This window comes from Apus apus, chromosome 5 (genome assembly GCF_020740795.1).
Source record: "Apus apus isolate bApuApu2 chromosome 5, bApuApu2.pri.cur, whole genome shotgun sequence".
In the NCBI taxonomy this organism is placed as follows: Eukaryota; Metazoa; Chordata; class Aves; order Apodiformes; family Apodidae; genus Apus; species Apus apus.
The window spans coordinates 1,140,854-1,166,010 of NC_067286.1; the positions used below are offsets into that span (position 1 = coordinate 1,140,854).

General features: G+C 65.8%; 6 protein-coding genes across 7 annotated transcripts; 2 read left to right on the plus strand and 4 right to left on the minus strand.

The window, feature by feature from the left end:
- The first annotated feature begins 428 nt into the window (after positions 1–428).
- On the plus strand, positions 429–2,760 carry AIP (aryl hydrocarbon receptor interacting protein). Its single transcript, XM_051620820.1, has 6 exons — positions 429–567; positions 686–865; positions 1,107–1,295; positions 1,451–1,627; positions 1,726–1,867; positions 1,964–2,760. The coding sequence occupies exons 1-6, from the start codon at positions 469–471 to the stop codon at positions 2,167–2,169; spliced, it is 993 nt and encodes a 330-aa protein (XP_051476780.1). The 5' UTR covers positions 429–468; the 3' UTR covers positions 2,170–2,760.
- Positions 2,761–3,154: 394 nt separating this feature from the next.
- Positions 3,155–14,636, minus strand: PITPNM1 (phosphatidylinositol transfer protein membrane associated 1). The gene is given in 24 exon segments (XM_051620773.1): positions 3,155–4,006; positions 4,008–4,079; positions 4,194–4,322; positions 4,564–4,747; positions 4,834–4,983; positions 5,103–5,251; positions 5,454–5,570; positions 5,797–5,907; positions 5,979–6,127; positions 6,208–6,357; positions 6,572–6,742; positions 7,111–7,289; positions 7,557–7,699; positions 7,817–7,924; positions 8,029–8,218; positions 8,636–8,880; positions 9,000–9,061; positions 9,174–9,281; positions 9,407–9,502; positions 9,928–10,242; positions 10,487–10,708; positions 12,993–13,114; positions 13,204–13,418; positions 14,344–14,636. Coding segments are annotated over 24 exon segments (3,660 nt in total). The 5' UTR covers positions 14,422–14,636; the 3' UTR covers positions 3,155–3,811.
- Positions 14,637–15,194: 558 nt separating this feature from the next.
- CDK2AP2 (cyclin dependent kinase 2 associated protein 2) lies at positions 15,195–16,440 on the minus strand. The gene is made up of 4 exons (XM_051620842.1): positions 16,119–16,440; positions 15,802–15,902; positions 15,582–15,714; positions 15,195–15,476 (listed from the first exon to the last, which is right to left on the minus strand). Exons 1-4 carry the CDS (start codon positions 16,207–16,209, stop codon positions 15,409–15,411), a joined length of 393 nt encoding a protein of 130 aa, XP_051476802.1. The 5' UTR covers positions 16,210–16,440; the 3' UTR covers positions 15,195–15,408.
- A 653-nt stretch (positions 16,441–17,093) lies between these two features.
- Positions 17,094–19,259, minus strand: CABP2 (calcium binding protein 2). The gene is given in 8 exon segments (XM_051620836.1): positions 17,094–17,992; positions 18,091–18,238; positions 18,371–18,480; positions 18,579–18,713; positions 18,817–18,847; positions 18,974–19,084; positions 19,086–19,136; positions 19,221–19,259. Coding segments are annotated over 8 exon segments (651 nt in total). The 3' UTR covers positions 17,094–17,966.
- A 1,079-nt stretch (positions 19,260–20,338) lies between these two features.
- Positions 20,339–23,013, plus strand: NDUFV1 (NADH:ubiquinone oxidoreductase core subunit V1). Its single transcript, XM_051620812.1, has 10 exons — positions 20,339–20,488; positions 20,605–20,687; positions 20,767–20,937; positions 21,029–21,212; positions 21,287–21,476; positions 21,816–22,028; positions 22,115–22,281; positions 22,376–22,457; positions 22,554–22,699; positions 22,800–23,013. Exons 1-10 carry the CDS (start codon positions 20,435–20,437, stop codon positions 22,881–22,883), a joined length of 1,374 nt encoding a protein of 457 aa, XP_051476772.1. The 5' UTR covers positions 20,339–20,434; the 3' UTR covers positions 22,884–23,013.
- Positions 23,014–23,383: 370 nt separating this feature from the next.
- Positions 23,384–25,137, minus strand: NUDT8 (nudix hydrolase 8). Of its 2 annotated transcripts, none has more exons than XM_051620835.1 (4): positions 24,807–25,137; positions 24,594–24,726; positions 23,895–23,969; positions 23,384–23,778 (listed from the first exon to the last, which is right to left on the minus strand). In XM_051620835.1, exons 1-4 carry the CDS (start codon positions 25,016–25,018, stop codon positions 23,542–23,544), a joined length of 657 nt encoding a protein of 218 aa, XP_051476795.1. In that variant the 5' UTR covers positions 25,019–25,137; the 3' UTR covers positions 23,384–23,541. The 2 variants fall into 2 exon arrangements, with proteins under 2 accessions (XP_051476795.1, XP_051476794.1); XM_051620834.1 differs by having other exon boundaries at positions 23,895–23,972; positions 24,807–25,132.
- Between the last annotated feature and the right edge of the window lie 20 nt (positions 25,138–25,157).

A 25,157-nucleotide genomic window follows, 5' to 3' on the forward strand; every position in this document is an offset into this window, starting at 1 on the left:
AAGTGCCACATCCAGCCTGTCCTTGAACACTGCCAGGGACGCTGCCTCCTCCTCTTCCCTGCCACGGGCCACCCGCAAACGCCCCTGTCTCGCCATCCCGGGGTGCTGGGGGTGCCCCAGTCCCTGATGTCACCCGGGATGTTCCCAGGGCTCAGCGCGGACCTGCCACGGCCCCCGGGCAGCCGCCGGCGATGGAGGCGACGGCAGCTCGACCTTCCTCCCCGCCACTGCCGGCCCAGAGCTCGCGCAGGCCCGTGACCGGCGGTCCCGAGGCGGGTTTGTGCCGGCATCCCGTCCCAAGGCCGCTCGGGGGCTCCGGGCGCGGCCAGACCCGACCCCGCCGCCTCCGCCCCCCGCCCCGGAGCTGCCGCCTCCCCCCGGCAGAGGGCGCCGCCGCGGGGCCGAGGCCGTCCGGAAAGAGCCGAAGCGGCGGCGGAGGCGGCCGAAGCGGGGCGGGGCGCGGCGACGATGGCGGAGCTGGTCGAGCAGCTGCGGGCGGACGGCGTGTCCAAGGAGCTGGTGCGGGAGGGCACCGGGCCGCTGCCCGATTTCCGCGACGGCACCAAGGTCAGACCGCACCGGCACCGGGGCGCGGCGGAGGAGGCGGCAGATGAGACGCGCATGCGCGCCTCCCCTTCTCCCCGGTGTCGCCATGGTGACGCCGCGGCCTACTTGTCGCCCTCAGGCCACCTTCCACTACCGGACGCTGCGGTGCGGGGATGAGGAGACGCCGGTGGACGACAGCCGGGCGCGGGGGAAGCCCATGGAGCTGATCGCCGGCAAGAAGTTCAAGCTGCCGGTGTGGGAGGCGGCGCTGCGGACGATGAGGGCGGGGGAGCGGGCCCGGTTCCGCTGCGACACCAAGGTGGGCGGGGCTTTATGTTCGGGGGGCGTGGTTTGTGTGGGCGGGGCCTGGCGCGGGGGCGCGGCCTGAGCAAAGGGCGCTGTGAGTTGTGGGCGGGGCCTGATTTAGGGGGCGTGGTTTGGATGTTGTGGGCGGGGCCTGCCCCGCAGCCACGCGCGGCTCGGCCCCGGGTGCGAAGGCGGGATCGTCCCTGTCCCCATCCCGGTCCCGCTCCCAGCACCGCCTCTCCCCTGCCCCCCAGCACGTGGTGCTCTACCCGCTGGTGGCCAAGAGCCTGCGGAACATCGCGGCGGGGAAGGACCCTCTGGAGGGGCAGCGGCACTGCTGCAGCATGGCCCAGCTGCATGAGCACTACTCTCTGGGCTACCCCGACCTCGACGAGCTCCAGAAGAACCCCCAGCCCCTCATCTTTGACATCGAAGTGCTCAAGGTGAGGCACCTGCTGGTGCTGGTGGGGGGAAGGGTGGAGGAGGCTCTCCCACTACTCCCAGCCCCAGGTTGGGGGGAGCTCAGGGATGGCCCCCAGCACCCCAGCCCTGGGCAGGAGGGTGCTGGGGCTGTGCCCTCATGATGAAGTGTCTGCAGGTGGAGGCACCTGGTTCCTACCAGCAGGACCCGTGGGCCATGACAGATGAGGAGAAGCTGCAGGCTGTACCTCGGATCCACAAGGAAGGCAACGAGCTGTTCCAGCAGGGCAAGGTGCAGGAGGCAGCTGCCAAATACTACGATGCCATCGCCTGTCTCAAGAACCTGCAGATGAAGGTGGGGCTTCCTGGCCCCCTGGTCCTACACCCCTCCAGCTGGGGTGCAGGGTGGGTGGGAGCACTGCCTCATTGTCCCCCCTCCGCCTCATCCTGCAGGAGCAGCCTGGCTCTCCAGACTGGATCGAGCTGGATCAGAAAATCACCCCCTTGCTGTTAAACTACTGCCAGTGCAAGCTGCAGTGCGAGGAGTACTATGAGGTGCTGGATCACTGCTCCTCCATCCTCAACAAATACGAGGGTAAGGAGCCATGGGCCAGCCCGGTGGGGACTGGGGGGGATGAGCGGGTACTGGGGACACCCCCCAACACTCTTCTTCTCCTCCACCCCCCCCCAGACAATGTCAAAGCCTACTTCAAGAGGGGAAAGGCCCACGCAGCTGTGTGGAACGTGGCAGAGGCCCACGCTGACTTTGCCAAGGTGCTGGCCCTGGACCCCTCCCTGCGGCCTGTGGTCTCCAAGGAGCTGCGGAGCCTGGAAGCCCGGCTGCGGGAGAAGGACGCCGAGGACAAGATCCGCTTCAAGGGCATCTTCTCGCAGTAGAGCCCGTGGCCGCAGCCCAGAGCCCCACAGGTTCTTTTAGATATTCCACATGTGGAATGTTCATGGATGTTTATTAATGTTTAATACAAATTTTACTTATTTGAAGTCATTTGGGGGGGGGGGCCTGGCCGCTCGCCACGGCAGAGCACTAAAAGTGACAGTATTAAGCCATGGTAGAACGGGGCTGACGTTCCTCACCGTGCTCTAGACGATGGTCATTGTCACACCGAGGTGACACGAGCTCAAGCCTGCTGCTCTCTGCCAACTTCTTTTATTCATCGTTTGGTGTTTTTTTATACTTTATGTGGGGCTCGGCCAGTGCACCCGGGGCTGGCCGAGCTGTTCACGGCCGGGGAGGGCTCGGGTGCCAAACCTCAGCGCCACCTCTTACCCCATCATGCCTCTACTTGGTGCCACATCCTGCATCGTCACCTCTCAAGGCTGCTGCTATCACCCCCAGGCCCTTTCCTCTCCTCTCCAGCATCATGTCAGTGTCGGAAATATTTTATATAGAATAACTGCTCGTTACTGCTATCTGTCTGAAACTCTGGTTGTGCTATGCTGAGATAAAAGTAAAACTACTCGCAGGCAGCTGGTCGCTTAGAAGAATTGCTCATAGAGGTAAATGAAATAAAGCTGCAGACAGGGCAGAAAGGGGTTGGGGAGGGGGGCAGCCTGGCAAGGCCTGGCCCCGAGCCCCGACTCGTGCTCTGTGGCTGTGTTAGAGCTGCCAAGTGAAGGTGCAGAGCCCAGGAAACACTCTGTCCTGGGCTCAGGGGGTAAAAGCAGCTCTAGGGCAGACAGAGCTCAAAGCAGGAGCTCAAAGCTGAGCCCACACTGCTGCAGCACCCTCAGCCCTATGGCCCAAGCCCCTGAGCCCAGCCCAAAGGTGATGGGTGGTGGCCAAGCAGCTGAAGCCCCAATATCACGACTGTCCCCTCCTGTACCAAAGGTTTAACCATGCAGGCTTGGGGTCGGTGCTGGGGAGCAATGGTGCACCCAGAGCCACCCCAGCTTGTCACCCTGCTGGTGACCCAAGTGCCATGCCCTGAGACTATCTCCCTGCATGCTGCTGTGTCCCTGGGCTCTTGGCTGAGGCAGGAGGGGACAAGTGGCAGTGCTGCAGCCAGTGGGAACAGAGCAGCCACGTGGGCACCAGCGCCTCATCTTGACATCGCTTTTATTTCACACCGCCACGAAACAGAAGAGAACAGAGGAACTGCTGCCCCAGTCCCAGCCCTGCCCCGTGCCTGGCGACACCCAAGGGAAATAAATAATGGGGAGCAGGGAGGTGCCACGTGCCCTGGGGGCGCAGCCATGGCTCCCCCAGCACATCAGCTCCCACATGGGGGTGGGCAAACCCCACCAGGCACTGCCCAGCAGCAGCTCTGCAGCCCCAAAGGACCTGGGGGGGGGGACACAGAGGGTGGAGGCAGAGCAGGGGGGACTCGTGGTGGATCAACCCCAAGGTGATGCTTCCAACCCCTGGAGTGGCTCAGAGCACTGTGCCCCGGGGTCTCGGGGGACCCAGCACCCTCATCTCCTTCCTATCAGCTCAGGGCCCATGACAGGCTCTGGCCCCGGCTGCTCCTGGCTGGGAAATGAAGGCTGTGGCAGAGGGGGGATGGTAGCCCTGTCACCCTCACTCCTCACCCTCCAGCTTGAGGCTGATGCTGCGGGGCTTGGCCCGGGATAGCCCAGAGGAGCCTGGTTGTTGCCCCCCGTCCCGCTCGGCCTGGCTGGAGCCCCGGGACCGCAGGAGCTGGCTCTGCTTGCGGAGGAAGTCGACGGGTGCCGGGCAGCCGTAGGTGCCTTTGCCCAGCACGGGCCGGGGGGGGTCCCTTGGGGGAGTGGGTCATTGCTGCCGCCTCCAGCTGAGCCAGGTGGGCTACGTAGCCCTCAGATAGGAACTGTGGGATACACAGGCAGCCTGAGCTGGCAGCCCCAGCCAGCACACGCTCCCAGCACCCTGGTGGGGTCAGCAGTTGTCCCCTGCAGCCCCATCTTGTCCCCAGCCCCTGTACCTGGCACTGGTTGTGGAACTTCTTGACAGCCCGTCCCACGATGTAGATGTGGGCTGGTGCCAGCCCCAGAGAGCTGTAGACTGAGACATCCTTGGTGGAGCCGTAGCCAGCAATGATGGTGACCTCAGCCTGGCCAGGGACAGCAGCATTAGGGCAGGGAATTACCCTTCCCATGGGGACAGCCACTCCCATGGGACAGAGACACGCTTGCTTTGTGATGGTCACAATGCCCACAAGCTGGGACCACCCTTGCAGCGTGGTCCAGCTCCACTCCAACCCCCAGGATGGAAAGGGACACAAGCCATGGCACAGCCCTCGTCACCACCCCCAGCACCATCTCCCTGCACCCTGCCCATGTCCCTGTCCCCACCTCGGAGCGCAGGCTCTGAAGAAAAGCAGCTTTTTGGCGCAGGGGGTCGTGGGTGAGCCCGTCACAGAAGGAGACGACGCCGTGGGGGAAGTTGTGCTGGGAGAGCCAGGCCACCACGCGGTGCTTCTGCATGTCGGGGCGCCCCGTCACGTAGATGATCATGTAGCCCAAGTCCTGCCAGTGCCTAGGAGGAGACAGCCTTGCTGGCGGGTTGCCCCCACACCATGACAAGAGGAGGAGACTGTCCTCCTTTATTTGAGGGGCACCCACCGTACGACGTCGACAGCCCCCGCCCGCACTTTGGGGTCGCTGCCCATGATGGAGACGCTGGCGGTGAAGGAGCCGTCGATGCTGAACACCACTGACTCAGTGCCCCGGGCCACCACTGTCAGGTAGGCTTCAGCATAGCTGTGGTCACCCCTGGGATGGGAGAGCATGGGGGGGCTCAGGGAGGGTCTCTGCTGCCAAGAGGGCAAGTGGACCTCTCTACCAAAAGGGCTGGAGGAGGAAGCAAGGCAGCACCACAGCCCACGTCTCACCTGACCACCATGCGCACGGGGTAGATGCCGATGGCCAGAGCCTTGTCCGGGGGGATGGTGAAGGTCAGGCGCCCACCATTGCTGGTCACCTCAGTGCCATAGTGCAGCCACTTCCCCGAGAGTGGCTGTGTCATGATGTAGATGTCCACCTGGGAGGGGGGAAAGGGCTGAACACGGACTGAACCTCCAGATCCTGCCCCATCCCCAACCTACAAGTCCTTAAATCCCTCTCCCCCCATCCCACGCAGGGTCCTGTTTGACACATCCCTTCCTCTGCCATGGGTGACAACCAGCCCAGGGTCCCTTCCTGGACACCCCCACTCCATTTGATGGGGGTCCTGGTGGTGGTACCTTCTCCCCAGTCAGTGTCACCACGTCCAGGGGTCCGTAGGTGAAGCGCCCACTGAGGACCTGCGCTTTGCCCTCGCACACGATCACGTCGCTGGCCCGGTGGTTGGCTGTCACGTTCTGCAGGGACACGGGGGGGGCAGTCAGCACCTGAGGGAGCCCCCGAGGTGCCACATGGGCCCCACCAGGCTGTGGGACCATCCCACCATAAAATCATAAAGGTTGGAAAAGACCTCTAAGATCATCGAGTCCAACTACCAACCCAACGCCACCGTGCCTGGGCACAACCAGAGCCCAAGGCTGCCCCAGCAAAGGGTCTGGGTCCCACTGGCCCTGGCACACGTACCCGGATCTTCATGGGTGTGCGCCTGCGCTGCCACTTCTCCCGTGGGATAGCAGGGCTGTAGATGGAGGTCTCCTCGCTCTCCGCCGGCTGAGGACCCTCCTTTTCCACCACCTGCCGGAGCAGCACAGCCCTAGCTCAGCTTCCACCAGCCCCAGGGAGCCACGCCACCCATCCTGCCCTACCTGGCGCAGGATGAAGGCCACCACGTCGGAGGATTCCCAGTAGCTGGCGTGGAAGAGGTGGGGCAGGGTGATGGTGGGGAAGGCGGTCAGGGCGTCGGGGCAGTACAGCGAGTAGTCGATGCGCTTGGAGCCCCACCAGCGCTCCAGGACTGTGGGGAGAGCTGGAATGGATCCATCCCCAGACCTCATCCCAAGGTACTGGCATGGGATGGGCAGGGATGGCACTTACTTTTGACAACTTCGCTGGTGCTGGTGGGGTTAGGGAGGTCTCCTGGCTCGTTGGCCCTCCAGAAGCCCCCAAAGCTGCTGGTGGGGGTTGGGGGGGCAGCCATGTCCACCTCAGGTAGGAATAGAGCAGAGTGTGTCTGCAGGGCCTCCTCTGCAGGGAGAGAGACAAGTGAGGCCACCCAGAGCCCCCTGGGGGCACCAACCACCTTGGGATGCCCCCCCTCCAGCACATCCCCAAAGCTGGGGACAAAGCTTGCACATCACTTTCCCCCCACCCCAGCCAGGCTACCGCAGTGCTGTGGGTACCCCAGAGCCCCCAGCACACCCCGGGGTGCTGGGAGGAGGCCAGGGTGGGGGCTGCTCACCCAGCAGGGAGGAGGTGCCGTCGCCCAGGGGGTATTTCTGGTAGCGGGGAACGCTGAGCGGCGGGATGGCGTGGAAGGCCTTGGCCAAGAGGGGCTCCAGGCGAGAGGCGCAGGGGTCGGCGGCGTGGAAGAGGTTGTAGATCTGCTCACAGGCAGGACGCAGCTGGGCCACTGCCAGGGGAGGACAGGGGGGTTGGGGCTGCCTGGTAAGGAACCCAGTGGGGACAGGGACACGGTGGGCAAGGGCTGGTGGGGAAGGGGCAGCACAGCTGGGAGCTCAACACCAAGGGGGCAAGACCTGGCAAGAAGAAAAGCTGGGAGAGCCAGCCCAGGACACCAGGGAACAGGCTGGGGCACAGGCTGGGGAAGGGGACACATGCCAGCACTGACACCCACACAGACAGGGATGGGTGTGCAAGGGGCCCAACCCAAGCAAGGGTCTTTGGGCAGGTCCCAGGGGTCTCAGCCTTGCAGGGGACAGGGGAGAGCAGAACCTGGGGATCCGTGGGGAGGGTTGGGGGCTGTCACCAGGTGCTCACCATCCAGAGCAGGCATGACGGTCTTGCGCAGCGCGAGCACCAGCCCCAGGGGGGAGCCAAAGAGGAAGAAGCCGGATACCTTGAACTCCAGGCGGGTGTTGGTGCCTTCGGCAGCCTCTGGCGCCGCGGTGCCGCCCTGGGGAGCCTCCACTTCCAGCGGAGCCTCGCTGGCCTGTGGGCTGGGACAGCAGGGCCAGTGGGCACAGGGATAGACAGTGACATCCCACTCCCACCATTCCAGGGGCAAAGTTGTGCCCAGGACGGCCCCGTTAGCCCGGAGGAGCTGCTGGAAGTGGAGAAGCTCCAGCAAGACACCCCCTACCCCCATGCAATTCTCCTTCCCAGGCTGGTGCCGACGGGAAATTCACCCTTTCCATAAAGCACACGATCGGGGGGACATCAGCAGCCTTCCAGCAGGGGTGGGCCACCGTTCCCCTTGCTCTCACCCGCATGAGGAGCTGTGATGGTGACTGTCCCCCTGCTGTGCCCACGGCTCAGGACTGGCCTGGTCTGATCCTGCTGCTCCATCCGTCCCCTCAGCCAGCGGATCCCGCCCACTGCACAGCTCTGGGGAGATGGGCTCTGCAGTCTGTGGGGGGAGAGGCAGCAAGTACCCACTCCCCGCTTAGCCACCACCAGCACCTTCACCAACCCAGGCTGGGAACCCTCTTCCCACCCTGCCTGTCCCTGGGGTCCCAGCACTCACCAGGCTGCCGCGGCGGCTGCTGCTGCGACTGCCCCCGGAGCCCGCCCGGCCTTGGCACAGCGCGTCGAAGCCCAGGATGCCACCCACACAGTCCCCCAGCAGCACCACCTGCCAAGGGCAAGGAAGGATGGATTCTCCAAGCCCTCCAGCACAAGGGAAACATGATCCCCGGTGGGGCCAAGCTCCAGCTTCCCCCCAAAATTCCCTCTCACCTGGCCACAGAAACCGGCTCCCTCCCCGGAGCGCAAGAAGGCGCCGTACGCCTGGTTGGCACGGGCAATGGTGGCACCCACAGCGTGCTGGTAGCTGGCTGAGGAGGTGGCCAGGAGTGGGAGGGCAGCCAGTGGGATGTGGTCCTGGCTGCTGGACAAGCTGTCCCTGTCGTGGCTGTAGGGGCTGAGCCTGAGAGGGACACAGTAGGGAGGATAAACAGGGTGGCTTCCGTATCCCCATCCCACCACACAACACGCGCTCGCCACAGATGCTGCACCAGGTGTTATCCCCATCCCATCGCTCATCCTGGATGCCACACTAGAAGAAGGGAAGTCCCATCTTGAGGCCACCAACCCCTGGTCCTAGATGCCATCCTAGGAGAAGCAAAGTTCCCCCTCAAAGCCACCACCTCTCCGGTCCTATGTGCCACACCAGAAGAAAATTCCCTCCGCCAGGCCATCACCTCCCCACTCCAGGATGCCACACCAGAAGAAAAGTCCTCTCCTCGAGGCCACCACCTCCCCAGTCCCCTCCTGCAGCCCCGGGGGTGGTTTCCCAGGGGGGAGCAGCCCCCCTCACCCCAGCACACGGCGCTGCCAAACGTACTTGGAGACGAGGGCGTAGGCAGCGGCGCAGATGGGCGGGCAGGGGACCAGGCGCAGTGCCACGTGCCCCAGGGCCTCGGGGAAGTTGACACGGGTGACGGCGTCGAAGGTGGCTGCCAGTGTCTGCACGTCTGCCTGCTTGGAGCCCGGCTCACCCACCCCCTGGTCCAGGATGTTCCCGCTGTGGAGGATGAGGAAGAGGACGTGGATCCGGCACGTCTGAGCTGTGCTCTCTGCCAAGTCGCCCTGTGGGAAAGGAAGGGGCTGCCATTGGTACCTGTGCCCGGGGGCATGGATTGAGGGAGGGGGGCATGGGTTGAGGGAGGGGGGCATGGCAAGAGGAAGCAGACAGGCAGGACACGCACCTCGGGGAAGCTGGATGCCCCCAGTCCTTCTCCATCCACCTTGGCAGCGCTGGCTCCCTCCCCTGCGAGCACACGCTCCTGGTGAGCCCAGCTGGGGTGTCCAGGTGGGGGTCAGACCCGGCCAGGGTGTCCAGGAGGGGGTCAGTCCCCTCCTGGGACCCCCCCACCACTCACCCAGCACTTCGTCCAGCTCCGCCGGCCGTTCCAGAGTGTCCAAGAAATCGTTGGAGCTCCACTTGGTCATCTCCTTGGTAAAGACCTCGTCGCTGTCAGACAGGTCTTCTGCAGTGGCAGGGAGGGGGTCATGAGTGGGGAGCCCACCAAGGTGTCCCCCCCCCAATCAGGTGCTTCCAGTCCCCCCCAAGCCAGTGCCTGACCCCTCCCAGTAGCAAAAGGCTGAGCTGTACCGTGGGCATCGAAAAACTCCTCTTCGGAGCTGTTCTCGGAGTCACGGGCAATGTTCTGCATCCGCCACTCAGACAGGCTCTGAGGAGACACCCCCCCTGCCACCAGTGTGGGGTCAGCACCCAGAGCCCCCCTGCAACAAAACTGCACTCCTGCCCCACAGCTTCCCCCTCCTCCTGCACCCAGAGCCCCCCTCAGGATAGCCAGGGCCAACTCTGAGGCAGCAAGAGCCCTCTAAGAGACCCAGAGCCACCCCTAGAGCACTCAGAGCCCCCCTCAAGAGAACCCAGAGCAACCCCCAGGTCTCCTAGAGCCACCCTCAGGAGAACCATGGCCAACCCCGGTGCACCCAGAGCCCTCACAGAAGACCCAGGTCCAACTCTGGGCCACCCAGAGTCCCTCTGAAGACCCAGTGCTACCCACAAGCACCCGGAGTCACCCCCAATACACCTCCTATACAGAAAGGCAGCCCCCAGGGGAAGTTGGGGTCCTCATCCAACCCACACAGGACCTGATCTCTCACCTCCATGCTGGGAAGAGTAGGAGGAGCGGGAAGAGGTTGACCACTGCTTGGCAAAAGTATCATCAGGGGAGGCATCGGCCACCTCTGGCGCCTCGGCCCCCTCCTGCCCACTGGTCTCCCCTGGCTCCAGCCTCGCCTGGGCACTGGGCCCAGCGCTGGGGGGTTCCTCAGGCTCCCCACATTTGGCCATCTTCTTGGCCAACATCCTGGCTGTCTCCTCCTCCAGCTGCCGGATATCTTCCATGGTCAGGTCCGTCCACTCGTCCTGCCAGCACCAAGCCTGGCGATGGGCCCGCAGCATCACCTTCCGCAGTCCTGCCGTGGCGGGGGGGAAAGAGCCCAGCATGACCCCGGGGCTCCCCCCAGAAATAAACACCTTCCCTCCCAACCCTCACCCCTTCCTGAGGTGGTTCAGCACGCAGAGTTTAATTTATCCTCTCCAATCAAGAAGAGGTTGAAAAGCTCATCGGGTGTTGACGAAATGCCGGTGGACTCCGAGGAGCTGGTGTTTCAGGCTGTGACAAACTGGGTCAAACTCAGGGCTGGCTGCTGCACTCACCCACGTCGTGGATGAACTGCTCGATCTTGGATTGCATCCCCCAGTAGCGAAATTCCACCTTGCAGAGCTTGTAGGCACACATCAAAGGGCCACCAGCAGCTGCCTCCAGCCAGTCGTCCCCCAAGGGACCCCGGCCCGTCTTGGTCGAGTGGTAGAGCTTGGGATCCTCCTCAGGCTTGTATTCCCCAGGGGAGATGGGATCACGCACGATGTCGATGGTATCTGTGTGGGGGAGGGAAGATGGCTGGTCACAAATGGGATGGAGGCACCAAAAAAACCAGACAAATGGTCCCCAGGAGCCACCTGCCCGACAGCCGGTAGCAGACGCTCCCCATCCCCACAGCTGGAATACCAAAGGTGCCCTTGGGTGCACCCCAACAGATCCTGTCCCTGAGTGGGTGTCTGATGTGGCTGTGAGAAGCACCAGGGGTGGCGGGGGGGGCTTGGGAGTGGTGGGGAGAGGTCTGGGGGGCAGCAGAGTGTGTGGAGAGCCAGGGCCGACACACACATAAGCATCAGATGGGAGATTTGGCAGCTGGGAGAGCAGCCCCTGTGACCCCGGGGGGGCTGTGGGGGCTGGTGCTGAGGACAGTTGGATCAAGTAGCTAGGTGGTGACCTGCCCCCCACCCCCCAAAACTCAAGGGTCCCCCAGAAATGGGGCATGGAGCTCAGCAAAACCACCTGGGAGGAGCTTCCACAGAGCCAGGGGGGTGTGATGGCAATGTCCCACTCACCTCTCTCCCCACATGGGGGTGGTTTCCCCAAAACTGGAGGGGGGTTCATGGATGGCACCCAGGAACACATAATCCAACAGACCCTGGGAGGGGCATTTGGGCCCAACCCTGCACAAAGTCTCCTATCTGGCTGCTCCAGGTCAGCTCACTCCAGCTCTGTCTCAGGGAGTCCTTGGCGGGGGGGGGGAGTCCCAGGGCACCCCACAGGCCCCCAGGACCTTCCTCAGCCAGTCCCCAGACCCTGCATTTATTTTCCCCCGTTGATGCCCCCCCCGAGGTGCCCCCTGGCCTCTTTCTCCAGCTCAGACTGAAAAGAAAAGGGAAAAAAGGGACTTAAAAAGCAAGAGACAGCATGAAAAACACACCGAGGAGTGGACAAGCAGCCCTGTGGTGTCTCAGTGGTGTGGTGAGAGAGAACAAGAGGACACCCCAGGGCTGGCACAGTTGTGGGGGCAGTTTGGGACAGCCCCATGTCCCCCTCAGTTATCCCTGTGTGAAGAGCAAAGCACCTCAGCAGCCGCCTCATGGAAACCAGAGATCCTCCAAGCCCACAAAACCACCCCTGCCCAGCCCTGGCCAGGACAGCAAGGCAACCACAAGCCCTTCAATCAGTAGCCAAGGGGCTGAGAGAGCAGCTTTCCAGGGAGCAGCTCCAGGAGCTGGGACATGACCCCCAGCAGCTCCCTCCAGCCCCGCCAGGTCCGTTTGCTTTTGCCACGGAGAGAAAATCAGCGGCATTTGCTCCGCTGACCTTTGAAAGGTGAGATGGGGTTTCAATCCAGGACAGGCCAAGGAGGGAAGAGCAAGAGCTGGCTCAGAAAATCCCGGTGGGATCGGTTCCACCTCGGTCCTGCTCCCTCTGGGAGGCAGCAGCCCTGTGGAAAGCCCAGGGGATGGGCACAGGAGGGGAAAACCAGGCAGAGCAGCGGGAACAGGGCTGTGCCCTGCTGGGTATCCCGCTCATCCCATTTGTCCCCCCTGGCCCAAAGCTCCAGCATCCCAGCCGGACATCCCCGATGCCACCAGAGCCAATGAGAGAAATAGGTCAGATGAATCATTTCCTCCAGTGCCTATTTTAGGCCTCCATTTTAAGAGGCAGCGCGTCACGCTCTGCACTCCAGGCCTAAAAACGACCGGATCGGCACCGTTGGGAAGGGAGGACACAGCAGGCAGGGAGAAATCCCACCCCCAGCTCCCAGCTCTGCCTCCCGGTCTCCCCATGAAGGAGTAGAGGGGCCTGGATCTGGAGCGAAGCCCCGGGGAGCCAGGGAAGCAGGGCAAGGGCTGGGAAAACGGGGACGTGATTTTCCATCTCCCCCCACTCCCCAGCGCCCTGCAGGGGCCTGGTGTGGGTTCCCACATACACCTGGAGAGGGGTTGGGAAGGCAAAGCCATGCCAGATGGCATGGGACAGGGGCTGGGACATGAAAACAGGCTTGGCAGCAGGAAGAGAAAGGCTGCAAACAAATACACAAGCAAGGGAAAAGGACAGGGAGCAAAACTGCCCCCCAAAACGTGGTTAATGCAGAGTTTTAACTTAGCAGTGCTGCCAAGGGAATGGGCAGGGAGCTCAGGGCAGGGAACTCGGGGTACAGGAGCCTTCCCCTACCCGGGGGCCCCCCCAACTGCTCCCAAAGAGAGCAAAGCACTGCAGACACCGAGCCCCAGCTGGGAAGCTGAGCCCCTCCAGTGCCATGGCACGCTACAGCACCCAGCTCAGGGAATGCCAGGAATCGGGTCCTGCCCCGCACCCCGAGCCAGCCTCACGCACCCAAAATCCTCTGCCTCTTCTCAGCTGCACTCAGGTTGAAGATGTTGGTCTGCTGGCCAGCATCTGGCCGGTAATAGGTCTCAATCTCAATGGAGAATTTCTCCACAAAGGGACAGGTGTACCTGGGGGGACACAGGGGGACAGGGCTGAGCCCCACAGCACGGCCAGACCCCCCTCCTGTAGCCCACCCCAGGGCCTCGCCGGCTCCTACCTGGTGCGGGTGTAGGGATAAGCATTCCAGGATTCTTCTTCTACCTGCAGGGCAGCTTTGGGGAGCAGTGCCCGGAACCAGCTGGGAATGTGGGAGCCCACGTGGTAGATTTTGTGGGTGTACTGGCCGCTGCCACCGGGGCCATCGCTGTAGGGACGGTTGGCCAGGATCTCCACCCCGCTGCCCTCGCCGCTCGACTCCTCCCGGCTCTTCTTCTGCAGGGGGAGACGCTGGGTGAACACCAGGCCCACCCAGTGCCCCCAAATCCCCACATTCACAGCCCCTCGGGGTCCCTGGATCCCCTCAGGTCCCATGTGCTTACACCCTCAGCCCCACACCTATTCCCGGGACCCCCTTTGCTTGGCTCAGCAGCCCCAAACCCACCGAACCTCACTGACACCCCAGTGCCCTGCCAATCCTTTGCGGTCAGCATCAAGCCCCCCCCACATCCCCTCCCCAGGCTCTGTGCTCAGCCCCACAGACCCCTGCAGCCCCCATATGCTCAACCCCACTGCCTCCTGCACCCCCTGAGGCTCTGTTATCAGCCTCACAAACCCCTGCACCCCCCAGCCTCCCCCCCAGACCCCAGCACTCCCCCAGACCCCATACTCAGCCACACTGACCCATGACGCCCCAGCCCCACCGCGCTCAGCCCCACAGCTCCCTGCACCCCCCATGATCAGCCCCACGACCCCCTGCACTCCCCTCCCCAGGCTCCACGCTGAACCACAAGAGACCCTGCAGCCCCCAGCCCCACCGTGCTCAGCCCCAGAGCCTCCCTACACCCTTCAATGCTCAGCCCACAGCCCTCTGCCTCCCCCAGCTCCTCGGACTCAGCCCCCCTGCACTCCCCAGCCCCCCATGCTCAGCACTGCAGACCCCTGCACCCCCAGCCCCCCATGCTCAGCACCGCAGACCCCCGCACCCCCAGCCCCCCATGCTCAGCACCGCAGACCCCCTACACCCCCAGCCCCCCATGCTCAGCACCGCAGACCCCTGCACCCCCAGCCCCCCATGCTCAGCACCGCAGACCCCTGCACCCTCCAGGCTCCCCATACCCCTGCACTCCCAGCCCCCCATGCTCAGCACCACAGACCCCTGCACCCCCAAGACTCAGTCTCACAGCTCCCTGCACCCCACCTGGATCATGTAGAGCTGGGCCACCTGGTATTCGTCCAGGGTCATGGGCAGCAGGATGTGGTACTCCTTGATGAGCATGGCGGCGGGGGGCAGCGGCGGCGGGGGCAGCGCCTACGGGGGCGGCCGTCAGCCCGGCCCGGGCCCGGTTCAGCCGGGTTCGGCCCGGTTCAGCCCGGATCGGCCCGGCCGGGTTGGCCTGGGCCCGGCCCGTTGCGGCGCTCCCGGGCCCGCCCCGCTCCCATGGCAACGAGCCCCCCGCCCGTTCGGCTCCTCCCGCCCGCCTTCGGCTCCGCTCGGCTCCTCTCGGGTCTATTTCGGTCCCGCTCGGCTCCTTTCGGCTGCCTTCGGTTCTTTCCGGCTCCCTCCACCCTCCCGGCGCGGACCCCCCGCCCCCCCCCCCCCGGCCCCGCCGAACCTGCGCCGCTCCGGACCGGCCCCTCGCCGCGTGACGTCACAGCCCGTGCCCACGGGTTGTGACGTGGGGGCGTGACGTCAGAGGCGGGAAGGCGGCGCGTGCGGCGGCCCCGGGACGTTCCGCGGGGGCCGGGACCGGGACCGACCCCGCTGCTCCGGGACTCAACTTCTACCCCCCCCCCCCCCCCCACACACACACACCCGGAACTCGTAACAAAAACAACAAAAAAAGGGGTTTTAGGTGAAAAAGGCTTTTTAAACGAGGGATTTTCTCACTCCCGCACCGCTCCGTACCCCCCGACCCCGCTAAAAAAGCCCTTCCCCGGTGTCCCCATTACCAGCTGCAACCCCCCCAAACCCCCCCCAAAAAAACCAGCAAACCTGATCCCCACCCCCCCAGCAGCGCTGCCCCAGGACCCCCCACCACAGAGGCAGAGTCCCAACCACGTCCTTTATTTATAAAAACAGGCATTTATAAAGAGAGCAGAAAGCGCTGCGGGGGGGGGTGGGGGGTGGGAGGAGGTACAGGCAGCACGGCAGCCCCCCCCCACACACCCCCACCCCCCCCCACACACACACTCCCTGCCGCCAGCAGGGCAGGGACACCGGAGGGGGGGTCCCGGGGAGGGGGGTCCCGGGTGACAGCAGCCGTTACGTGCGGGCGTTTCGCTCTGTCTCTGCCAGGCACTCCCTGACCAGCGCCCGGGCGTGGATGATGCCTGCGGGGAGAAGCACAGGGACACCCCACATCAGCCTCTTTCCACACACACCCCCCCCCCCCCCCCCCCCAGCGTGTGTCACCGCGTCCCGTTCCCTCCCCGTACCCCGTTTCAGCCGCTCCATGGCACTCTTGCTGCCGGCGTAGGTGGGCCGGATCTCCTTCCCCATCTCCTCGATGACAGAGAGCAGGTCGGTGTAGGTGCTCTGCGAGCCCTGAGCCCCGGGGGGCTTCATCGCCTGCGGGGAAGGGGGGGAACAGAGGGGCTGAGGGGTGTCCCCGCCGCCCCCCCCCCCCCCCTTGCTCCCCACCGGCCCGCTCCTCACCTGCACGTAGCCCATGGACGGCGGCCCGAAGTCATTGAAGAGGGGCCGGAACGGGGCGGCGGCGCCGGGGACGGAGCCGGAGGGCGACGGGACGCTCGTGGCTGGGTGAACATGGAGGGCGATCGGCCAGTGCCGCTTCCCCGCTGCACTCACACCCCGTCCCCGCTACACCCAACCTCCTTCCCCTCCCCGGTACCCTCTCCTCGGTATCTCCCCCTCCCCGGTGCCCTTTCCTCCATATCCCCCCTCCCCCAAAGCACCGTCTCCCCTTCCCCGGTACCTCCCCCCTCCCTCCTTTCCCGGTTACCGGCGCTCACCGGCGGACGGTGCCCCAGGCCCCGACGGGGCAGGGCTGGCACTAGCAGCTCCGGGGGTAACGGGGGCGGGAGCGATGGGCTTGTAGGACATCCCCGAGGGCCGCCCCGCCGCTCCCGGATGCCTGGAGGGCGGCGGGGGTGAGCGAGCGTCCCCGGCGCCCGCCTCGCCGCTCGTCTCGCCGCTCTTCAGCCCGACGGACCCGACCCCGATCTGGGGAGAGGGGAGCGGAGCGCGGCGGCCCCGGTGGCGGCCCCGGTGCCGGTAGCGCTGCGTAGGCCCCGCCGCGGCCTGGCCTGGCCTGACCCGGCGCCTCCGCCTCCCCCCCCCCTCCCGCCGCCACCGCCGCTCGCCTTGATGACGCCTGCGCGCGCCGCCGCTCGCCACGCCCCCTTCCGGTCACCATGGAGACTACGCGGCGTCGGCCCCGCCCCCTTCTCCAACCTGCCCCCCCCCCCCCCCCCCCTCCCCATTCACCCCACGGCGGGAACATCGGGGGTGGCGGGAAAGCGGGGAGGAGGGGGGCTCCCGTCACTGCACCCCCGCGCCCTGCCCCACCGGACACCCCTCTCCGCCGCACAAGGGACCCGCGACCCCCGGGGGACCCTGTGCCACCCCCCTGGCCCCCCCCCCCCCCGGGTGGTGGGGGGCTCCGGAGGGCGGGCAGAGGGTCGGTGGGTGCCTGGGGAGGCAGGGTGGGGCTGGGAGACACTGAGAGGGGAGAAAAAGGTTGGGGGGGTGGGTGGATGGGAAGGGGGGTAGCAGGTGAGTGGGGGTCCCAGTGGGGTGGGGCTACCAGAATCGTACCAGGGGTTGGGGTACCGGAGGGGTGGGGGATGCTGAGGGTGTACAGGGGGATAGGGGCACCAGGGGGTGGAGGTACCAGAATTGTACCCAGGGGGTGGGGGTACTGGTGAAGTGAGGGTACTGAAGGGGTGCCAGGGGGTGGGGGGCAACCATGGAGGAAGGGAATTACATTTATACATAATATATGTTTATACAACATAAGGACAAACAACAGCCCACAGAGAGATTTTCATTTCGAAAGGGTAAAGAGTGAACAAAATTCATACATTTGTTCAGCCCCTGCCCAGTTGAGGAGCATCACTTGGAAAAACAGAGGATTTCTGTAACTCAGAGGTGCAAAAAATTACCCCAAATTACCTCCCGGGTGGGGAGCCTGCCCGGCGGTGGGTGCAGCTCTCCCCTTCCCACCTCTGCTCCCTAAATACTTGATTCCCGACTTCTTTTTGACTCCCGGCTTCTGTATTTTCCCAGCTTCTTTCCTCCAGAGTGTCCCAGCCCCAGGGTACCAAAGCCCTGCAGAGTCTCCCCTGGGCCAGGGGTCCAGATGGAGCATCGACGAGGGTCCACGCTGCCCCCCAGCTCAGCTCTGGGGTGCAGGGAGACGTGTCCCCGGGACCAGGAAGGGAGAGTGGGGGGGTAAGTTGTGAGCTCCAACCACGGTAATGGGGGGACTGGTTACGTTGTGGGGTCAGCCCAAAATGGAGGGAGCAGGGGGGTCACCGTGGGAGAGCTCGGCCTTGGATGGGATGAGCTGGCCGGGATGGGGCGCAGGGAACCAGCGTGTCGGAGTTTTGGGGAACAGCAGGTGAGGTGAGAGGGGAGATGGGGGCCAAGTCTGAAGTGAAAAGGGGCGCGGTGGCAGCCCCGGTGCCCTATGAGGTGGGTTTGCCCTGGGCTGAGGGTGAGTTTGAGCACCTCCGGAGCTGAAGGAGCCGGGGTCTCGCCCCTCTCCTCACCGGCACGGCCCCCGCCGTGTCTCCTCCGCAGCCCCCTCCTCTGGGGTAAGGCATGGAGGGGTCTCGGGTCCCATCCTGACACGCACCTCAGCGTGACATCATCCGCACAAACTCTGCCAGGAAGCGGGGGGGGAGAATACATAACAAAACATCCCAAATATTCCCGGTGGGGGGGACATTCCCACCCCCACCCCCCTCCCCATCTCCTAACCTTCAAAGTCCACCAGGCCGTCCCCGTTGATGTCCACATCCTTCAGGATCTCGTCCACCTCCCGGTAGTTGAGCTGCTGCCCCAGCAGCTTCCTCATGGCCTCCCGCAGCTCGGCCGTGCTGATCTGCCCGTCCCCGTTGGCGTCGAACTGTCACAGTCGGTCACAAAGCACACCCGGTTGGCCGAGGCCACCCCCCCCCCCACACACACACCCCTTGGCGTGCCAGCAACCTGAGCCACGCCTGCGCTGTCCCCACCGACCTGTCCCTGGTCCCCTCACCTCGCGGAAGGCGTCACGCAACTCCTTGATCCCGATCATGTCCGCCGTCTCCGCCAGCATCTTGGGGCCCATCAGCTCCACAAAGTCGTCAAAATCCACCTTGCCCCCGGCTGTGGGAGAAGCAGGGATGGGGATGGGGTGGAAATGTCACCAGAAGAGGGGGACAGGGATCCCCAGGGCCTTCTCCCCCCTGCCCCCCAGCACCTACTGATCTGCTGGGACAGCTCGATGAGCTCCATCTCGGTGGGCATGTAGCCCATGGTCCGCATGCACTCGCCTAGATCCTTGTAGCTGATGAATCCATCTCGATCCTTGTCGAATTCCCGGAAGGCCTGCTTCAGCTCTGGGGGGTGGAGGGGACGGACACACACACACACACACACAGAGCATGGTGTCACCACCCACACTCCCTGAGGTGAACACCCCCCAGCCCCACGCCTGCTCACCTTCGATCTCTTCAGGCCGCAGCTCTCGGTCCTGGGATAAAGAGAAAGAGCCAATGGAAAGGTCCTCCTCTTAGGAATCCCACTCCAGACACCCCCCAAAAAGCCCAGGGGGTAATTTAAACCCGGGGGGGGGGGGGGGGCACACAGAGGCACCTACCAGCTGGGTGATGGCGATGCTCTGCCGCAGGAAGATGCAGGCCGGCCCCACCAGCCCCTGCAGCACCGAATAGTTCTGCAGCGGGGGGGACTGCGCCGCTTCCCCCCCCCTCCTCGGGGTCCCCACCGCCAGGATTTGGGGACCCGGAGTGTGGCTTCCCATCCTGCGGGAAGAGCAGGCGTCAGCAGCAGGGGGGGGGGACACAAGCCGGGCCTTTCCCCCCGGCCCCCCCCGGGGTTATCCGTACCTTGGGGAGCCGCTCAGGGGTCTTGGTGCAGTTGCCCATGGCTGGGGGGCCCCCCCGCGCCGCAGGGCATGCCTGGCCCCGGGGGGGGCGGCTGGCGCGGTCCTGGGGGCTGCCCCGGGGGGGGTGAGAGCGGCCGTGGCTGCGCGGGGATTTGAGGTTTTTATGGAATATCTGAGGATATGCAGGGCAAGCGAGGGGGGGGGAGGCGAAGGAGGGGGGGCCGCGCCCGCGCACACACATAATCCCCCGGATTATTTCTTGCTCGGCCGCTCTGCTCCAGATGTGGGGAGCAGCCCAGCTGTTCCCCGGCCTCCCCGTGGGGGCACTCGGGATCCCCCGGCGCCCGCCGAGTCCCGCTGCTCTCCCCCGCCGCTCGTTACCTGCCTAAAACCGGGGGGCGACCGTGGCCCCGGCTCCTTGGTGGCCCATGGATGCTCTGAGGGGGGGACACCGCCACAGCTCAGCCGCCCAGGGACGCCAGCGGTGCTGGTGCTGCCCTGTCCCCCGAGCCGCGGGGCTGGACACAGGCGGCGGGTGCCCCGTTTACCGGGGCCGTGCAGGCACGGGGCTCTCCGGCGCGGGGGGGTGGAGGGGCTGCCGCTGCCCCGCCGCTGGGGCCCGCGGAGCAGAAGGAACATGCTGCCCGCCGCCCCTTCCCGCCACCGGCTCCCACTCCCTCTCCGCACCCCCGGCGGGGGAAACCGGATCCCTGGGGCCCGCCGCCGCCGGTCGCCCCGGCCCCGCGCCCTCGTCGGGACGAGGCCAGCGCCGGCGGGGGTGAACGTGCCCCCCGGGCGCGGGGAGGGGGAGAGGCGGGGGTGGGGCAGGAGCCGGGGGGTGCAAGGGGGATGGGCGGGGGGGCCCCGCATGGTGCCGGGGGGGGGGAGCGGGGCGCCCCGGGGGGTCCCGGGGAGGGGGGAGCGGGGGGGGTCCGGTTACAGCGCCCGAAACCCGAGCCGCGCCGAGCACGTGGCAGCGCGGGCCCGCCTGGCCCCGCCCCCAGGGTTTAGCCACGCCCCCGCCGCGGCCTGACCACGCCCCCCCGCAGCATCGCTCCGCCCCCTTCTTTGTGACCACGCCCCCTTTCCCGCGGGCCGTCCCCTCACCGCCGGCGCTCGCTGTTGTCGTCACCGGCGGCGCGACGCGGCGGGGGCGCCTGAAGGTGACGGTGGTGCCGGTGCCGCCGGTGCCCGCCCCCGGTGTCCGCCCCCGGTATGGCCGCCCGGCAGCTGCTGGCGCTCCGGCGCCTGCCCGCCGCTTCCTTCTCGGTGAGCGGGGTTTGGGGGGGCAGGGGGGGGTGTGGTGTGCAGGAACACCGGGCGCGGCGCCATCCGGGCCCTGCCGGTCTTACCGGTGCTGAGATCGTGTGTGTCCCCCCCCACAGACGGCGCCCAAGAAGACGCAGTTCGGGTCGCTGCGGGATGAGGACCGGATTTTCACCAACCTCTATGGGCGGCATGACTGGAGGTGGGTACCGGGGGTTCCGGGGAGGGGGGTGATGCCGGGGGTGGTGGTCCCGGTGCCACCGGGCACGCTCTTCCCGCAGGCTGCAGGGCGCCCTTCGCCGTGGCGACTGGTACAAAACCAAGGAGATTCTGCTGAAGGGAGTGGACTGGATCCTGGGTGAAATCAAGACCTCGGGGCTGCGGGGTCGTGGCGGCGCCGGTTTCCCCACCGGCCTCAAGTGGAGCTTCATGAACAAACCCCCGGACGGGAGGTAAACCCGGGACCATCCCCACTCCCCCCCCTTTCCTCAGTGGGACCATCCCCACCCTCACCTCCTTCCAACCTCCCCCCCCCTGCCCCAGACCCAAATACCTGGTGGTGAACGCAGATGAGGGGGAACCAGGGACCTGCAAGGACCGGGAGATCATGCGCCACGACCCCCACAAGCTGGTGGAGGGATGCCTGGTGGCTGGACGTGCCATGGGCGCCCGCGCCGCCTACATCTACATCCGTGGGGAGTTCTACAATGAAGCCTCCAACCTTCAGGTGAGCAGCGGGGAAGGGGCTGGGTGGCTCTGAGGGGTACCACCCAGACCCACCCAGCCCCTTGCCTGCTGTAGGTGGCCATCCGGGAAGCCTACGAAGCCGGACTGCTTGGCCAAGATGCTTGTGGGTCAGGCTATGCCTTTGATGTCTTTGTGGTGAGGGGGGCTGGAGCTTACATCTGCGGTGAGGAGACGGCGCTGATCGAGTCCATCGAGGGCAAGCAGGGCAAGCCACGCCTGAAGCCACCCTTCCCTGCTGACGTGGGTAGGTTCCCTGGCTCTCAGGGCTTGAATTTCCAGCTGTCGCTGGGAAAAATGGGAGAGAATCGTTGGTTCATAGAAGGGTTTGGGCTGGAAGGGCCTTCAAGGTTATCTGGTCCATCTACGGACACCTGCCACCAGCCCAGGCTGCTCCCAGCCCCGTCCAACCTGCCCTTCAACACTGCCAGGGATGGGGCAGCCACAGCTTCCCTGGGCAGCCTGGGCCAGGCTCTCACCACCCTCACAGGGAAGAATTTCCTCCTCATGTCTAAAATGGTGGACAAGATGGAGGCAAGATGGCAGCAACCGCATAAAACCACCGAGCCCTGCTTCTCCCTCCCAGGTGTCTTTGGCTGCCCCACCACGGTGGCCAACGTGGAGACAGTGTCAGTAGCCCCCACCATCTGCCGGCGCGGGGGCGCTTGGTTCGCCGGCTTCGGGCGGGAGCGAAATTCCGGGACAAAACTCTTCAACATTTCGGGCCACGTCAACAACCCCTGCACGGTGGAGGAGGAGATGTCGGTGCCCCTGAAGGAGCTGATCGAGAAACACGCCGGTCGGTGCCACCAGGCTCGGGAGTGCCACTCAGTCCTGCCACCAAGGCACCGGCAGGCCCGGCTCAACCCATCCTTTCTCTCACAGGGGGTGTCCGGGGGGGCTGGGACAACCTGCTGGCTGTCATCCCGGGGGGTTCCTCCACCCCGCTGCTCCCCAAATCCGTCTGTGAGACCGTGCTGATGGACTTTGACTCCCTGGTGCAGGCACAGAGCGGGCTGGGCACGGCAGCCGTCATTGTCATGGATAAATCGGTAAGGCTGGAGCCCCCCCCCCCCCCGCCCCACGGGACCCTCACACCCCCCCACACCCCGCAGGACCCTCACCCCTCCTTCCTGTCCCCCCCAGACCGATGTCATTAAAGCCATCGCTCGCCTCATCGAGTTCTACAAGCACGAGAGCTGCGGGCAGTGCACCCCGTGCCGGGAAGGTGAGTGAAAGGGGGGGGGGGGGGCGGGCTGTGAGGTTGGGGGGGGGGCTGTGCTGTAGACCCCCCCCTCCCCACCATACCCCGCCCCGTCCGCAGGCGTCGACTGGATGAACAAGGTGATGGGGCGGTTCGTGCGGGGCGACGCGCAGGCGGCCGAGATCGACGCGCTGTGGGAGATCAGCAAGCAGATCGAGGGACACACCATCTGCGCCCTGGGAGATGGCGCCGCCTGGCCCGTGCAGGTGGGGTTGGGGGGGGGGGGCTTCCAGCAGCGGCTCCTGGGGCCGGGGGGGGGGGGCTACGGTGGCTTCTTGCCTCGTTAACTCGGTCTCGTCACCGCAGGGTCTCATCCGCCACTTCCGGCCCTTGCTGGAGGAGAGGATGCGGCGCTTCGGGGAGGCCCAGGCCCGAGCGGCCTCGGCCTAAGGAGCTGGTGGTGACCCCCCCCCTGCCCTTTCCCTCCTTTTGGGGGGGGGCTTCTTGGGGGTGAGGGGCTTCTGGTAGCAGTGGAGGGGGGAGCCACGGCGGGGGTCCTCAATAAACGCTGCTGTGCCGACAGGCTCCTTGCTCTGCTGGAGGGGGGGGCGGGAAGGGACTGAGGGGGGGCTGGGGGGGGGGGTCGTGCCCTCCTGGAGCTCCAAGGGATCTCACATGGACTCTGTTCCTGCCTTCCCTGCAGCTGGAGATCCTCAGGGATCTCTCCAGGGATCTCTGGGTCCTGACCACCCACCCCTGGAGCAGGGGATCCCCAGGGATCGGATGGGGGGGGGCAGATCCCCCAACCAGCTTCAGGATACCCCCCCCTCCCAGCGGGGAGAGCCTGGTTTTCCCACAAGGCCCCACATCCCTTCTGCGGGGCAGTCCCCCTGCCCCGTGCTGCCAGCACCAGAGCCCCGCCCTGTGGCACAACTTGCAGCAAAAGTGGCTCAAAACACAACTTTGTTTTACTAAATCCCAGCATGTGACATCGCCCGTGGGCTCCTGGAGCCCGGTGGGCAGCAGCACCCACGGTGGTGGTGGTAGGGGGGCAGTCCCCCCCATGGATGAGCTCCAGCTGTACTTGCTCCCCCCATCCCCCCCTGGCTCAGGCGGGGGGGCTGCGTCCCGGCACGTGGGTCTTCCTGCGGTACCGTCCCGGTGCCAGCAGCTCCAGGAGGAGCTCGGTGACAATGGCCGTGAGGCCCCAGACGCGGTGGGGCCCGTGGAGGAAGACGGGCAGGGTGTACCCGTAGCGACCCGCGGCGGCGGCACGGAAGTGGGTGTAGCCCTGGTTGTCCTCCCGCAGGAGGTGGTCCAGGGGCAGGGTGAAGACCTCCTCCACCTGCCCGGGGTTGGAGGTGACAAGGGACAGCTGCCACGGGGGCACCCGGAGAGATGGGGATGGGGGTGCTGGTTGTGTTCCCCTGCGCCCCCCCCCCCCCCCCCGGGGTCGCTCACCTCGTCGGGGTTGGGGGTCAGTGTCAAGTCCTCCAAAGGGCCCAGGTTGGCCACCACGGGAGCCACTAGCTGTCCCTGCTGGGAGAGGCATCAGCAAGGGACAAGGGGGACAGTCCTGCACCCCCCCCCCATCCATAGTGCCAACCACTCACCTTCCCACACACACACGCAGCACCAGACACCCTGTGCCCACCCTGACACCCACTGTGTCACCCAGCACCCTCTGCAGATGGTGCCCTATGTCCCTGTCACCCTGCACCCCTGGCACCTGTGTCCCCAACATCCAATCTCCTCGGTGGCCCCACTCTCTGGATGCCCTGCCCCAGCCCCCCCCCCCCCATGCCCACCCTGGCACCAACCCTGTGTCACCCAACACCCCCCTCACCTGCAGCCAGTACCCCGTGTCACTGTCACCTGTGCCTTGTGTCCCTGTCACCCAAATCCCTGACTTGTGTCCCTCCCACCTGTATCCCTGTCACCCGTGTCCCTGTGGCATGTTTTCCTATGCCTTGTGTCCCTGTCCCTGTTGCCTGTGTCCCCACCACCCATGTCTCTGTGCCCTATGTCCCTGCCACTCGTGTCCCTGCCAACCTGCCCTTGTGCCCTTGTCACCTCATGTCCTTGTCACCCGTGTCCTCGGTGTCCCAGCCGCTCCGTGCCCCCGAGCCCCCCCCGCCCCGCCGCCCCCGGTGCCGGTACCCGGTCGGGCAGGGTCCGCAGCTGTCCCCAGACACTCGCTGCCCGCACTTCCAGCCCCAGCTCCTCCCGCGTCTCCCGCAGCGCCGTGGCCACCGCGTCCGTGTCCGCCGGGTCCCGCCGCCCCCCGGGGAAGCTGTAAAAAGGGGTAACGGCACCGCCGGGCCCTTCTTCTCCACCCCCCCCCGCCTCGGTCCCGTTCCCAACCGCCGGTACCTGACGTCCCCGCTGTGGGGCCCGCCCAGGCGGCGGGACCGGAGGGTGAAGAGCAAGGCGGGGCGACCCCGCACCGAGCACAGCGGCACCAGCACCGCCGCCGCCACCGCCGCCGCCCGGGATCTCCCCGCCGCCGCCGCCAGCCGCGCCCGGCACCGCTGCTCGTTGCTGGGGCTCAGGAACCCCCCCCCGCCCGGGTCCGGGTCCGACATGGCGAAGCACCGGGGGGAGGGAAGAAGGGACGGACCGGCCGCCCCTGGCACCGCCTCCGCGGGACCGCCCCCGGGAGCAGCGCGGGACACGGCCCCGGGAAGCGGGGAACGGGAGGGGCCGGGGGGGGCGGAGAAGGGA

Excerpts from the sequence above, each read along its gene's own strand:
- AIP (XM_051620820.1), top strand. The coding sequence starts at position 469 with ATGGCGGAGCTGGTCGAGCAGCTGCGGGCGGACGGCGTGTCCAAGGAG. Across the intron at positions 568-685 it reads ATTTCCGCGACGGCACCAAG|GCCACCTTCCACTACCGGAC; the intron begins GTCAGACCGCAC and ends TGTCGCCCTCAG. Across the intron at positions 866-1,106 it reads GGTTCCGCTGCGACACCAAG|CACGTGGTGCTCTACCCGCT; the intron begins GTGGGCGGGGCT and ends CCTGCCCCCCAG.
- CDK2AP2 (XM_051620842.1), bottom strand. The coding sequence starts at position 16,209 with ATGTCCTACAAGCCCATCGCTCCCGCCCCCGTTACCCCCGGAGCTGCT. Across the intron at positions 15,903-16,118 it reads GCCTGGGGCACCGTCCGCCG|CCACGAGCGTCCCGTCGCCC; the intron begins GTGAGCGCCGGT and ends ATGTTCACCCAG. Across the intron at positions 15,477-15,581 it reads CATGGAGCGGCTGAAACGGG|GCATCATCCACGCCCGGGCG; the intron begins GTACGGGGAGGG and ends TTCTCCCCGCAG.
- NDUFV1 (XM_051620812.1), top strand. The coding sequence starts at position 20,435 with ATGGCCGCCCGGCAGCTGCTGGCGCTCCGGCGCCTGCCCGCCGCTTCC. Across the intron at positions 21,477-21,815 it reads ACCCTTCCCTGCTGACGTGG|GTGTCTTTGGCTGCCCCACC; the intron begins GTAGGTTCCCTG and ends TCTCCCTCCCAG. Across the intron at positions 22,458-22,553 it reads GTGCACCCCGTGCCGGGAAG|GCGTCGACTGGATGAACAAG; the intron begins GTGAGTGAAAGG and ends CCCCGTCCGCAG.
- NUDT8 (XM_051620834.1), bottom strand. The coding sequence starts at position 25,018 with ATGTCGGACCCGGACCCGGGCGGGGGGGGGTTCCTGAGCCCCAGCAAC. Across the intron at positions 23,973-24,593 it reads TGCGGACCCTGCCCGACCGG|CAGGGACAGCTAGTGGCTCC; the intron begins GTACCGGCACCG and ends TGCCTCTCCCAG. Across the intron at positions 23,779-23,894 it reads TGACCCCCAACCCCGACGAG|GTGGAGGAGGTCTTCACCCT; the intron begins GTGAGCGACCCC and ends AACCCCGGGCAG.